Source organism: Myotis daubentonii, chromosome 4 (assembly GCF_963259705.1).
Source record: "Myotis daubentonii chromosome 4, mMyoDau2.1, whole genome shotgun sequence".
NCBI lineage: Eukaryota > Metazoa > Chordata > Mammalia > Chiroptera > Vespertilionidae > Myotis > Myotis daubentonii.
The window spans coordinates 114,628,169-114,642,122 of record NC_081843.1 but is presented as its reverse complement, the minus strand read 5'-3'; the positions used below and the strand labels follow the sequence as shown (position 1 = coordinate 114,642,122).

General features: G+C 50.4%; 1 protein-coding gene across 2 annotated transcripts in view; it reads right to left on the bottom strand.

Annotated features, from left to right (window-relative positions):
• The window catches only part of ITGA1 (integrin subunit alpha 1), a 171,260-nt gene that overhangs the window by 123,368 nt on the left and 33,938 nt on the right, over positions 1 to 13,954 (bottom strand). The window contains exon 1 of one of the 2 annotated variants that reach the window (XM_059695006.1): positions 3,180 to 3,314. The exons of the other annotated variant lie outside the window; for it this stretch is intronic. Coding sequence (XP_059550989.1) covers positions 3,180 to 3,240 — 61 coding nt within the window. The 5' untranslated portion in view covers positions 3,241 to 3,314. Of the gene's footprint in view, positions 1 to 3,179; positions 3,315 to 13,954 lie in introns of those variants that run through there. 2 annotated transcript variants of the gene reach the window in all.

Below are 13,954 nucleotides of genomic sequence, written 5' to 3'. Positions count from 1 at the left end.
TGGGGTTCTCTTCTAGATGCAGAAAGCAACGAGGTCATGGCCACGGGAGCAAAGTGAGCAAGTGGATCATGGGCAAAGGAAGGAAAGGTGACAGCTGCCATGGGAAGTTATGTTCAGGGTTTGTTTGTTTTTTAAAGAATTGACTTTTAGAGCGTGAAAAGGAGGGAGGGAGAGAGCCAGTGCCAGAGCGAAGTATCATTGGTTTCCTCCCGCATGTGCCCTATTGGGGATCAACCAGGGCACTGCACTCCCAACCCGTGTATGTGCCCTGACCGGGAGAAGAACCTGCCACCTGTGCCTACAGGACGGCGCCCCACCAGCTGAGCCCCACCTGGAGGGCCACGTTGAGAGATTTTAATGCGCAAAATAACGCCCCCACAGAGGTCCATGTCCCCATCCTTGGAGCCTGTGAATACGTTACCTTATATGGCAAAAGGGACTCAGAAGATGTGACTACATTGAGGACCTTGAGATGGGAGAGGACCCTGGGCAGTTCAGGGGGCCAAGGGGATGAGAAGGGGCCTGTAGGAAGCAGGCCAGAGAGTCAGAGGCGAGGAAAGATCTGACGGGCCACTCTGCTGGCGTGGGAGGTGGCGGGGGAGCCCCAAGCCCGGGCTGCAGGCGGCCCCTGGAGCCTGCTGACCACAGACCACTGTGGGGCCCCCTGGTCCCGGCCCGGAGACTTCCGACCCGGGAACTGGAAGGTAGGACACATGTCTTCTTTTAAACCATCAAGTCCGTGGCAATCTGTTCCCACAGCAGCAGGAGCCTGACAGGAGGCTGGAAGGAGGTACCGGGAGTTGGACAGGCCACACCTGCATGGCCAGTCGAGAATGTTTTATTTTATCTGAAGATGACCAGGAACCACCAGAGTGTTCTGGCTAAACACTCAGATATAATGAGAATTACTTGTGAGCAGCCTAGGGTAGAGTTTGGGTTCAGACAAGACAGGAAGTGCGCCCTGCAGGAGTATGCGCTGGGGGTTAGGGGGTGGGGGGGAGGGGCTGGGGCTGGGACCCAGGTTGGGTGTGGACTCGATGCCTCTATGAGAAGTTTCCAAGCAACCTGACAACGCGACGACTGACAGGAAACCAGCAAAGAAAAGGAAGAAAAGTCCAATTTCAGATCCTTGCATTGTGAAACTGGTAAATATAGCACGTGAGGAAGCTGTTAACTCGGACACAGTAACTTTTTACGTTCTACACTTCAATACGATTGAGTAACATATAGATGTATACCCATAGACACACACAAAAGGGAAGTAAATGTGATTTTGAAACATCTATGCACCATTTCCCTTTAAGTCCCTTCCTGGAATTAGCAAGGCGCCTTATCCCAACAATTGCAGAAAACCCACAGTACGCAACCTGCGACGGTTTTAGGCCTGGAGAAAGAGAAGCAGCGGAACCGAAAAATGCTTCTCTATGTACAGGCAGATATAGAAATAATTATATGTGTCAGTGATAAAGTCATATATAAATGAAAAATCATACACAGGTGAGACTGTAACTTCTGAAACAACATTTTCTCAAGCCTTGTTCTTGTCTTTTTGGAGGCCATGCGAGGATCATTTGACCATTTCTGCCTTAGTGACTGCTTATTTGGCAAAGTGAAAAGGCACCACTTGAATAGTTAGTAAGCGATTCAGATTTTGCACAACAAAAACAGGCCAGTCACCTCCAAACAATTTGAGCCAGGAAAAGCATCAGAGGTGAAACGTGTAAAGCAATGGTTCCCAACCTTCCTAATGCTGCGACCCTTTAATACAGTTCCTCATGTTGTGGGGACCCCCAACCATAAAATTATTTTCGTGGCTATTTCATAACTGTCATGTTGCTACTGTTATGAATCATCATGCAAATATCTGATATGCAGGATGTATTTTCATTGTTACAAATTGAACATAATTAAAGCATAGTGATGAATCACAAAAACAGTATGTAATTATATATGTGTTTTCCCATGGTCTTAGGCGACCCCTGTGAAAGGGTTGTTCGACCCCCAGGTGGAGAACCGCTGGTGTAAAGGGTCCTGACAGAAGCTGAGAAATTAAACCATTCACTGGCTCCGAAGCTCCCCGAAGTGTGGGTGGCTGGACATTTCCCGAGGAGTGGGAACTGTTGGGATGAACTGCCAGGGGCCCATCATGAGCTCCCTACACCAGCCGGCTGTGCGGAAAAGAGGACCTCTGCTGCGAATCACCCCTTTCCAAGTGATCTGCTTGGAAGTTAACCCTGGGCCCTCTGAGCCGGGCTACACCGGCTGGCTCCCCGTTTTTGGTGGTAAAACACTAGATTAACAGCACCAATTAGCACCCCGCTGTGAGGACACTGAACAACCCAATTCTGAGGATATTCGCCAAAGCCAGCCATTCCTTAAACCCTTCACCTGGTCATTTTTAAAAAACACAAAACTGCACCCATCTGCCTTCTCTCTTGGGCCATTCAACCTTTCCTCCCCAATTAGTAACCAGTAAAAAAAAAAAAAAAAAAAAAAAAAAGGTTGTGATCACGGGTTAATCATTGGGAACAATCTTGGAAAATCCTAGGAGTCACCGTTCTCTAAATTGATGGCACTTTGCATCGTCACCCTGTGTTTAGGTCCCTCCTCAAAAGCACCTACTTCTGCACAACTGACAGCGCTCACTGCGCGCTGCGTTCCGTGCGCGTCGCCCCGTCGCCTTTGCAGGGCGAGCGCTCGCTGCCCTCCTCCCCCTCGGTGCCCCGTCCGCTCCGGGGCCCGGGCAGGCGCACGTCCGGCCCAGCGGCCGTTCTGCCCGCGTCCCTCCTGCCCGCGTCCTTGCGCAGCAGAAAACTTCGCAAACTTGGCGGCGGGAAGAGGCGGCCGTGCCCGCCCGGAGCAGCCCGAGGGCCGGCGCCCGGCGCCCTCTAGTTACCTCGCTCCCGGGAGGGGGGCGCCGGCGGAGAGCCCGGCCACTCCGCGCGCCTCGGCAAAACACTGGAGCCGAGAGTCGGCTCCGCCGCCCCGGTCTCCGCGCTGCCTCCCTCCCTCCCGCCGCCGGGGCGGAGGGCGGCGACCCGACTGCCATCCCGATTCCCACCCGAGGCCGGACGCCAGGGCTCGGCTCCGGCCTCCCACCCGCCCAGACGCCCGAGCGCCCGCGAGTCCCCCGCGCCGTGCGCCCCTCCCCGAGCCCGGCCCGCGCAGGAGATGCTCACCGGTGAGGAGCCAGCAGCCGGTGACGGCGAGCCCGGGGCGGGCGGGGCGCCGGGGGGCCATGGCCGGAGCGGCCGCGGGTCGCCGGGTGGAGCCGCCGGACCGGGGGCGGGAGCCGCGCGCGGGGCCCCTCCGCCGCCGCCCTCCGCTGCGGGTCGGGGTCGCTGCCTGTCGCGCCGCCGGGGCGCCCGGGAGCCGCCGAGTGCTCCCTGGTGCTTCCCACGAAGGCTTCTCAGTCCGCTCCACGCGGGTCACATCGCAGACGCCGCGCCGCCCGCCCCTTCGCGCTGCCGCTCGCGGAGCCTGGCGGCCGCCCAGCGCGGGGACATGGACAAATACAGCCGCGCGGCGCGTGGGGCCAAGTCCGCCCGGTCCGGCCGCGGACCTTAAAGGGACATCTGCCTCGGGAGCGGCTCCCAGGTGCCGGGAGACGGCGAGGGCGGGACCTGGGGGGGACGTGGCCGCCCTGTGGCTCCGCCTTCACACCGGCTCCTCGGGGCGGGGCGGGGGGGCGCCGGGGCCCTCGGGGGGGGGCTGCGTTCCTGGGTCCGGCGCGGGGAAGGCGGCGGACCGTGTGCGGAGCGAGCAGAGCGGGTTCGGACCCGCCGCGTCCTGCGCGCACTTGAATTTGGCCGCGGCCGCGCACGGGGCGGGGCGGGGCTGGGCGGGGCGGGGGCGCAACCCCCCCCCCGACACGCCCACCCGGGGCTCCGCGTCCACTTCTGCAGGGTTTGCTGCGCTCCTGGAGGTTCGGGGTAAAGGGGGCTCGCTTTCCTCGGGGGAGACTGTGTGGCCAGCAGGGGGGCTGGGGGAGAAAGGAGACGGGGCCGGTGGGGGGGGGGCGGGGAGGAGAGGCGTGCGGAGGGAGGCGGGTGGGCACAGCTCCGCGGAGATGGAATGTGCGTGGGCTCCGTGTCTGAGCCGATCGGGCGGTGCGCGCTGGACATGGGCGCCGGGCTGCTGCTGCTGCTGGTGGTTGGTCGTCCTTGCTGCCGCCTGCGCCGAGTGAGGGTGCACGCAGCCACCCACCCTCCTGCGCCTCCCTCCCGCTCCCGCTGCTCTCGGGACGACGAGGGCGGGAGACCGGGCACCTGGTCTGGTGGGTGGTACAACCTCCCGGAGCCAAGAGCCACACGCAGGTGCGGGCGTCACCTGTCCGTGTTTTGGAGAATTTCAACGAAAGGAGAGGAGTGGGTGAGAGGTGGGTGCGCACAGGTGGTGGAGGTAAAGGCTGGATTCAGCTCCGTTCCATTCAATCCCCCAAGTAACCGGGTCTCTCCAGCAGGAAGGGCTGGGCAGGGCGAGGGCGCCACCCGAAGGAGGAGGTGCAGGTAAGGCGAGGGCAGGGAGGGGAGGCCCACAGGGAAGACGGAATACACTGCCAGAAGTGGGTGGGGGGGTTCATGACAACCAGAAGTGGGGGGCGGGGTGGGCGGGGTACTGAGGTGAGAGGTTGCAGGCCATCACCTCACAGTAACACCCGTCAGCCAAGGAAGCCCTCTTCCCATTTCCCTGTGGAAGCGACCCCCCCCCCAAGTACATTGGGAGCCCCTTTCCTTGTTCCCAGCTGTCATGTCTTTCTCCTTTCTTGGCACCGCCTTCAGAGCGGCAGAGAAGCCTCCTGGAAAACCCCACGTGTGGCTCACAGTTCCTTCCATCAGCTTCTCCTGTTCAGCTCATTCCCTGGGCGTCTTTGTCTGCATTCACGCTCCGACCCCAGCGTGGCTTTCCAGTCTCGCATCCTCTCTACCTCGATGTCACCCACCTGCCTCCTGCTGTTCCCGTTGGGAAGGCCTTTCTTGGGCACATCCCATCTCCTCATCTGCAGTCTCACATGTTTCATGTCTCTCAGTGAGACCCTCGGGGCTCTGCACACCCGACATAGCAAAAGCCTAATATGCAAAATGACCGACCTGCAGAATGACCGGTTGCTATGATGCACACTGACCACCAGGGGGCAGACGCTCAACACAGGAGCTGCCCCCAGCCCACAGGCTCGACCGGTGGCAGCAGCAGGCGCAGCGGGGCCGAGATGAGCGGGAGCAGTGCCAGGCCCGGCCTCGGGCTCCTCCCTGGCCACCTGCCACTTCGCGCACTACTACATCCCACCCCCCCCAGGGGGTCCCGGATTGCGAGAGGGCACAGGCCAGGCTGAGGGACCCACCGGTGCACAAACCCGTGCACTGGGCCTCTAGTTGTTAATAACTGCTCACCCTTTGAGACAGTATGGAGGTGCCTGGAGAGTATGATGCTAAGTGAAATAAGCTAGTCAGAGAAAGACAAGTGTCACATGGTCTCACTCATATGTGGAATCTAATGCACAAAATAAACTGATAAGCCAAATAGATCCAGAGACACAGAAGCACGGAACAGACTAAGGAATCTCAGAGGGAAGGCGGGGGTGGGAGGGTGGGTGGGAAGAGATCAACCAAAGAACTTCTATATGCATAACCCATGGACATGGACAATAGCGTGGTGAAGGCCTGGGTAGGGGTAGAGGTAGTGGGGTGGGGGCAGGCTAGAAGGGGTCAATGGGGGGAAAAAGGGAACATATGTAATACTTTCAACAATAAAGATATTTTTAAAAAATGTTGATTAATTGATTAATGCTTAGACATTTAAAACTATAATAAATACTTGATTCTAAACTATTGTTTTTTTATTACTTATGGATATACCTACATGGGCTTCTAGAAAATTGCAATATATTGAAGGAAAAAATAATAGAAATGATAAAGTTATATCTTACTGAAATAAAGGAGGGTTAAAACACACTTACACTATGATCAAGGCTTTAATTACGGGGAACTTTCCCTTTCTTTTTTGGGGGAGGTAATAAATATTTTATCTCCTCTGCAACTTACAAACTAATGCTGATCACCACGACCCCTGCTAAAGTTAATTTTCAGATGGGTATGAATCTTACGGCAACACTTATTGATCTTCATGTCAAATCAAGGCACAGGTACAGGACTTCAGGGCCCAAATGAGTAGGACAGTTGATTTTCTCCTGGAAATCTGCTGTCATTAATTTCTTCCACTTGTAATTAGGAACAGAAGACAAGTGGCCTTGTGCTCACTTCTAACAGTGACGTTACAGTCTAACCTGTTAGATTCAGCAGGTTAATTAGGGAAATTACGTGCTGGTTGCACTGCAGGGACCTGAGATGGCAGCTCCCATAACCAAAATATTGTCATGAGATGTGGAGCCTGAACTTCACCACCAACCAACTGTTTAAAAATTATTATTGCGTAATGTTCTTGTGAGTGTTTTTTCACTTAAAATGTAAAATAGGAGTTCCTCCCGTCCTATTTCCTGAACAAGTCTGTGCCAGAAACCCGGTCCAAAGACATTTGGGCAACGGGTACTGATGAAAAATATGAACTTTCGAATCCTGGCGAGGCGCAGTTGTTACTGGTGTGGGAAACTTCCCCAAAGCTCCTGGGTAGCCTCCAGCGTGGGTGACACACTCGGGCTCCGTGAGGAGGCGGCCCCTGGCAAGGCCGCCCCATGCGTGGCACCGTCTGACGCACAGGAGCCAGCGCTCGTTTCAAAGGAGAATTAATTCTACGGTCGCCGTGAGGCAGCTCTGGGACTGCTGAGCAGGCTGGTTTAGTCCTTTTCCTTTAACCTGTTTCTAAAACATGAAATCAAGGAGGCGGGCTCTAAAATCACAGGAGTGCAACAAATAAATCAGTAATCGAACGAAAAAGACTGGCATTTCTTGTAATAATAAGACGACATAGGTATGTGGGAAATACTCCTTAGTATTTAATACAAAGCAAATACATAGAGAGAAAGCATGTGTATAATTGGGCTCTAAGGCAGTTACACGCAATAGCTCATTTTATAATGATGTGTCTACGTTTCATCTGCTCTACCAGACCCTAACCTAATAGATACCAAGATAGTCAGGTCCTCCTTTTTATGCCACAGCCTCTGCCGCAGGTCATTCACTCACTCATAGGCTGTGGAGTTTCTTCTGTCCAGAGGAAGTCGTCTATATCCTAGGGATCCACAGATGTTAACGTGCTGGACCCTGTCCACAAGGACATGGCGGGCTCCCCAGAGACGTGCAAGAATGGCCTTTCTAATCGGACTGACGATCCCTAGACAAGAAGACAAGGTCAACAGGAGGAAAGCAACACGGTCCATAGAGAGGGTGGCGCTGGAATTCAGCTTCGCAGGAAGTGGGCACGGACTGCACTGGCAGAGGACAGGGTGTGGGCACTGTAGGCCGAGCAGAGGGTGTGGATGAGTAGGATGGGATGGAAGGGAGGGCAGGCAAGTGGAGTGGGGCCAGATTTGAAAGGCTCCTAGAAGGAGGCCAAGGAATGTGGACACCTCACAAGCATAGAATACAGTCATAGTTCTGAGTGATATATTCAAAACAGTTTTCACCCTTTGTTTATTTTTCCCCTCTCCCTTGTTTCCTGAAGTGGCTTGATTTCGTCTAGTTTTTGTAGTTGAGGACATAAAATTCATGAAATCTGTGAAGCACACAGTAAACCTCCATCCCCTGAATTTCCAGGAATGCCTTCTGTAAGGAAGCTTATTACTATTATTTATTATCAATAATTACAATACATGCACTACCAGAATGAAGGTGGAAGATTGGACATTGTCTCTGACGAAAGAGGGTAAATAGTCTAGAGCAGTGGTTCTCAACCTTGACTGCACATTAGAATCACCGGGGAATCTTTTTAAAATCCTGATTTCTGGGCCTCAGCCTCCGGAAATTCTGTTTCTTTGTTATGGGGTGAGGCCACAACATTAGTAACAAATAAACAGAATTTCCAGAGGATGAGGCCTGGAAATCAGGATTTTAAAAAGATTCCCAGGTGGTTCTAATGTGCAGCCACAGTTGAGAACCACTGGTCTGGAAGAATCATCTTTGGTGGTTCTTTTAAATTTACAGAAGATGAAAATAAAGGCCCTTACTGTGATGCCTACAGAAAGTTTAGATACTCCAGCTGGACACCATACAATAGGTATTTAAAAACTAGTAAAGGCCTGGCCATGGTGGCTCAGTTGGTTGAGCATCGCCCCATGCACCGAGAGGTCTCTGGTTTGATTCCCAGTCAGGGCACATGCCCGGGCTCAATCCCCAGTAAGGGGTGTGTAGGGGGTCGGCCATTGATGCTTCTCTTTCTCACCAGTGTTTCTCTCTTTCTCCCTCTCCCTTCCTCTCTCTTCCAAATCAGTAAAAACATATTAAAAATTAGTAAAGATACATGATCAATATTGGACACTGTAAGCATTTTGACCCCAAAATTGATTCCTAGTGCGAAGGAAGCCACGAGCTCACAGTCCCTCAAGTCCGCTGTGACAGAGGGGAGCTTGGACTTTTCGTGAAACAAGCCATGGTGGTTGCTCCCTCTCCTGGACAGGGATGTGCGGCAGCTGAGAGGAGAGCCAGAGATGGTGAGATGAAAGCCACCCTAGGTGCCAGGTAAAGCCAGAAGGCGAAGCCACGTGTGAGCGGGCAATGGCGGTGGAGGCATGGTGGAGCAAGATGTGAGCTCGAAGCCGGGGAAATTCAAAACGACGGCTCTAAATCCCAGGCTCTGACTGGGGTTTTGTTTCAGGCGGCCCAGGTGTGCTGCGAAGGAATGAGAGGAGAATTTTATGGACCCTCTATGGCGTCCTGGCTAAATTTATCCCAGCTGTAAAAAGTAATAGGACAAGTAATTATAATATTAAGTGTATTAGTAAGGCTAATAAAATGGAAATATTAAATAATCATGTTTATATTGCGCGGAAAAATTTCACAGCCACAAAGATGAGGAGTATGAGAAAGGAGGCCATTTTTCTGAGAACGCATTGCTCTCTTGAGCCGCCGGGATACTGTACTGAGGGTTCATTTAGTGTCCCCTTTCCTTTTCCCTTTTCTGAGCTTGACTTTATTTTTGTCTCCCCCTCACCCCCTAACTTAAGTCATGCCGGGAAGAAAATATGACCAAGAGAATGAGTGTTCCTTTTCAAAGAGCTACAGAAAGTTGTCAAACTCCTTGGATGAAAAAGAATCATAAAAGTGATAAAAATGGAGAGACATTGGGGATCCTAAGCTGGGGTGGTCTGGACCCAGAGAGACTGCAGGACGGAGGTGGGGAGCATCCAGACACCAGCATGGGGGGGGGGGGCACCCACAGTTGGGCCAGAGCCTGTTCGGCGCCTGCCTCATTCACAGGCCGACCAGATGCTTCGAGTAAGCAGAGCGTCTCACCGTGGCAGGACGCAGTGACATCAAGTCCCCCATCAGCCTGGCCAGCTGCTGTGCTGTCCTGGGTGTGGCCCGAGTCACTCCGCCCATGAAGACAACATAACTGCCAAGAATCGAGGCCCTTACACCATCCTGAGGTGGGCGCTGCGGGCCTGGAGGTGAGGTGGTCACGTCGGGAGGAAAACAGCCTCCCCATCCACCACACCTGGCCTTATGGGGGGCGGACTGGAACGAGGTTACATTTTTATTTGAGTTGGGACATAAAAAATGCATCCCTTATATATTTATAAAAACTACATTATATGAAGTTAGTCTAGGAATCATTATCAGTGCTTAGCAAAGTGAGACATTAAAGTGCTTAGAAGGTGATGAAGGGATTAAGCAGAAAAAAAAAAATCGAGGTGATTGCCAGAGGGAAGGTGTGGGAAACTGTTTATTGCCTTCACTATCTGATAAGCATAGACAGAGAACCCCCCCCCCCCCCGCCCCCAAGGCTGGGTGCCTTTGAAGCCCTCCCAAAGGTCTGAGCTAGGCGCCACCTCTGTTTGTCCAGACAGTGGTAGCTGAAACTACTCCCCCATTTATTATTATGTAAATCCTTGCTGATGGGCTAGTCTGCCTGTTGCAGGGGGTCACCTGCCTAGGGCTATGCTATGGGTGCATCCCAGATCAATAAAAGCTTGGTGAGGCCTGAGCACAGGGAGGAAGTCCTTCGGGACTTGCCGCCTGGTCCCCCAATATTGCAAAATTATCTCGTGTCTTTTTCTCTCATTTGTTGTGCGGCTCCTCTTTCAGATACCGAACCCTACTCCACGCGAGTCGTGGAAGGAAACACACTCAACAGGAAGGGGTGTGTGGAGGAGGAAAGAGGGCAGAGGGAATGCATGGTGGTGGAGGGAGACTTGGCTGGGGGTGGTGAACACACAATACAATACACAGATGATGTCGTGTAGAACTGGACACCTGAAACCCATATAATTTTATTAGCCAATGTGTCACCCTAATAAACCCAATAAAAAACTGCTCAGAAACAGGCCTGGGAAGTTACAAACTCTATATATCTGTCACCTGGCTATATCATAACTGGATATTTATGATCCTATCTTATAAAATCTTATAACTCATTTTTATAATGACCATCCTGCCAAAACACAGGATTTAAGTTTTTTGACATAAATTCAATCTAGCTAGAGTACAAATATTTAGGTTTTATTATCTCCACAATACTTAGTGTTGAGATTGTTTCATATTTTATATTATAAAGAGTCGGGGAAGTGAATTAGAATTTTCTACTTTGTGGTGATCAAAGTTAACTCTTCTGAGTAAATGTGGCATTTTTTTATTTTATGAAATGTGTTAATGAAAGACTCATTTTGGCCTTAGCTGGTTTGGCTCAGTGGATAGAGCGACGGCCTGTGGACCAAAGGGTCCCGGGTTAGATTCTGGTCAAGGGCCTGTACCTTGGTTGCAGGCTCCTCCCCGTCCTGGGCCCTGGTCAGGGCTCTTGCAGGAGGCAACCAATCGATGTGTTTCGCTCACATGGATGCTTCTCTCTGTCTCTCCCTCTCTCTCCCACTCTCCCTAAAAATCAACGGAAAAACATTCTAGGGTGAGGATTAAAAAAAAAAAAAAAAGAAAGAAAGACTCATTTTGCGTGGATGACAGCAATAGGCGTGTTTGTGTGTTATTAACATACATGAGCAGGGCAAAGTATTCCTGGAATTACAAAGGAAGTACCTGAAGACTCTGCTCCTCCGAAAAAGCCACGAGAACATTGGCAAATGTTTGCCAAAATCAACTCTTTCCCAACGCTGGGATGAAACAAGGAGTTGTAAACATTTTTTTTAAGTTAAAAAAACAAAACAACACAAAACCACAGTTGAATCTCAACAAACTGGCCTTTAAATTTGCTCTATTTCCACCCCTTCCCCTTAACTCTGTGCTACCTGGAAACCACGTGCCTCACACTGGAGGGCCGTGACCAACTGTGGGCGGCACTGTGGGCGGCACAACAGCCTCAGACCCCCAGGTCCTCACCCTGGGGCTCATCGCTACTTGCCCTGACCGGCAGCTCCCTAAAATGCTCCTTCTTGAGGTTTTTCTTTATTTGGGCTGAGTCAGAGCTAGTAGCCTGTGCAAGCAGCCCTACTTCGAGAACATTTGTAAAGAAACGAAAAATCACTGTTTAGCACCACAACAGCCTGAGGCAGCAATGCCAGTGAGGCTAACCAGAGGCTGACCAGAACAGCGCCACAGGAACAAACTGGACAGTCAGATGTGGTAGGGGACTTGAAAAGGTTCCACACATTCAAGAGAATCTAGCAGGACGCGTGCGTGTGCAGGGCTGTGTGCATTCTCTGAAAAGCCCGAGGAGACCCCCATCTCTCACCTCTGGCTGACCTTGAAGCGAGATCGGGAAGCCAAGGCGAAGGCAGAGTTTAAGCTGCCTGCTGGCCTGCAGAGGTGCCCTCCCAGGCAGAGAGAGCCCACAGCAAAGGCTGGGAGACTCGATGTTTCCAGGCATTAAAAAAACTCTCTGTTTAATCATTAAGTGGCCATTAAGCTAATCATTCAGAGACTTCAGCAGCCATAACAAACAAAACAAAGACTTCACAGCGTTAGGCCAGGGAAGTCACTTACTAAACCAGCAGCAGCAGAAGCAACAGAAAACAGACAGCGGTGCCTACAAACCCCAGGGAGTGTGTAATCTGATTTGCAGAATTGTCATCTTGTAATATTTCAAACATCCAGTGTCAACGTGAAAAAGACACGCAGAGAAATAGGAAAGTATAGCCTAAATACAAGAAAACAGCAGCAATGAAAACAATCCCTTGGGAATCTGAAATGGTGGGCTTACTAGAGAAAACTTTAAATCAATAATAAATATATTCAAAGAACTAAAATTATGTCCAAAGAACTAAAAAAAAAGAAAAAAGTATGATGAGGGTGCCTACCCAAGTACAGAATGTCAATATAGGATATTTTTCAGTAAAAACAGAAATTATAATGCTGAAAATACAACAGTTGAAATAAAAATTCACCGCAAGGGGCTCAATAGCAGATTTGAACTGGCAGAAGAAAGAGTCCGTGAACTTGAAGAGGTTGTCCAGTCTGAGGAACAGAACAGTAGCAAACAGCAAAAGCACACAGAGTCTCAGAGACGTGGTTTTTTTGTTTTGTTTTGTTTTAAAAACCTTTATTCCACCCCACCACTCACCTGGTTTGAAATAGAATTCAAAGTTGACAAAACAGAGACTTGAAATGACTCTGCATTCCAGTGCAGTCTTACGACTTTATTACAATAGCTTAAAAAAAAATAGAAGACTTGACTGTTCTTCAGTCAAAAACTAATAAAGTCAGAAAATTGAGTCTGGTTGGGCACACACGCATGCATGCACGCATACACACGTACATACAGATCCTAGAACATCATTCACACTATGACACTGGTCTACACAGAGACATGGCCAGGGCGAGGACTGCTCACCCAGGTAGCTGTGTAGGTGGCCCTTTGCAGCATTCCACCCTTTCGCTTCCTCTATCGCCCTTACATTACAGCTTCACAGTGACCTTATCTTTCTCCATTGTTTGCAAAGATTTAATGCTTTTCCAAATTTAAGAGGAGTTAAACATTCATGTCACTTCGTAACTATTCACAGAAGAACACTGTAGTAAGTATTATTTGTATGACATTTTATAGTCATTGAGGATTGTTTCATTATCATTATATTTAATTTCACATTTTCTCCATCAGGGAGGCTGGGCAGGTACCTCTAATTTCCTTGGTTTGCAGGAATTCGGAGCCACCACTAAACGCTGCAAAGACTGGAACCGGAACCGAACTCTGGAGGGTGTGGCGTCTGTTTTAAAGTTCTGTGTACCCTCAATCTGGGAACATTTTCAAGAGAAGTTATGTTATGTTCGGCTTGTATTTTAATTTTTGTCTGTTTGTAGTAAATATACACAAAATATTAGAAAAAAATCTCTAGGACACATCTGTTTCCTGTTCATTGTGCACGTCAGGTTAGCAGCTTTGGGAATGAAATTGGCATTTGAAAACCTCAAGAAATGACAATAGCAGCAGCGAGGATGCTTGCCAGCGTCACTGGTGATGGGGGAACTGATTATTAATCTCAAAAGCTCTCGCAAAATAAAGCAAGCCTTGGAATATAGTCAGGGAGGAAGTCAACCTGGAAATGATACGATTTCCAATGGAAATAAATAAGAGTTTCAACAAAGAACGCAGTGACTTAAATACTAGCAGTTCTTAAGGCCTCACCCAGCAGTAGTGGTTCATGCCATGATGCTCTCAGAGCTGATGGTGGCGTGGGTGCAGGACACAGGGTTCTGCATTTCGGGCAACACCTGTGCTTGAAGACCACAGCACACTCTCTACCTACCCAGGTGCAGAGCTTTTCAGTGACTGTATATTGTGGTCAGGTTACTAACTTTTGACTAGAAAAATTTTACTGAAGTTTGCCCTTTGTTCTTAATTTGATAGATTAAGAAATCTTTGTTTAAATCTTAAAAAATCAAAATGGAGGATTTGAGAG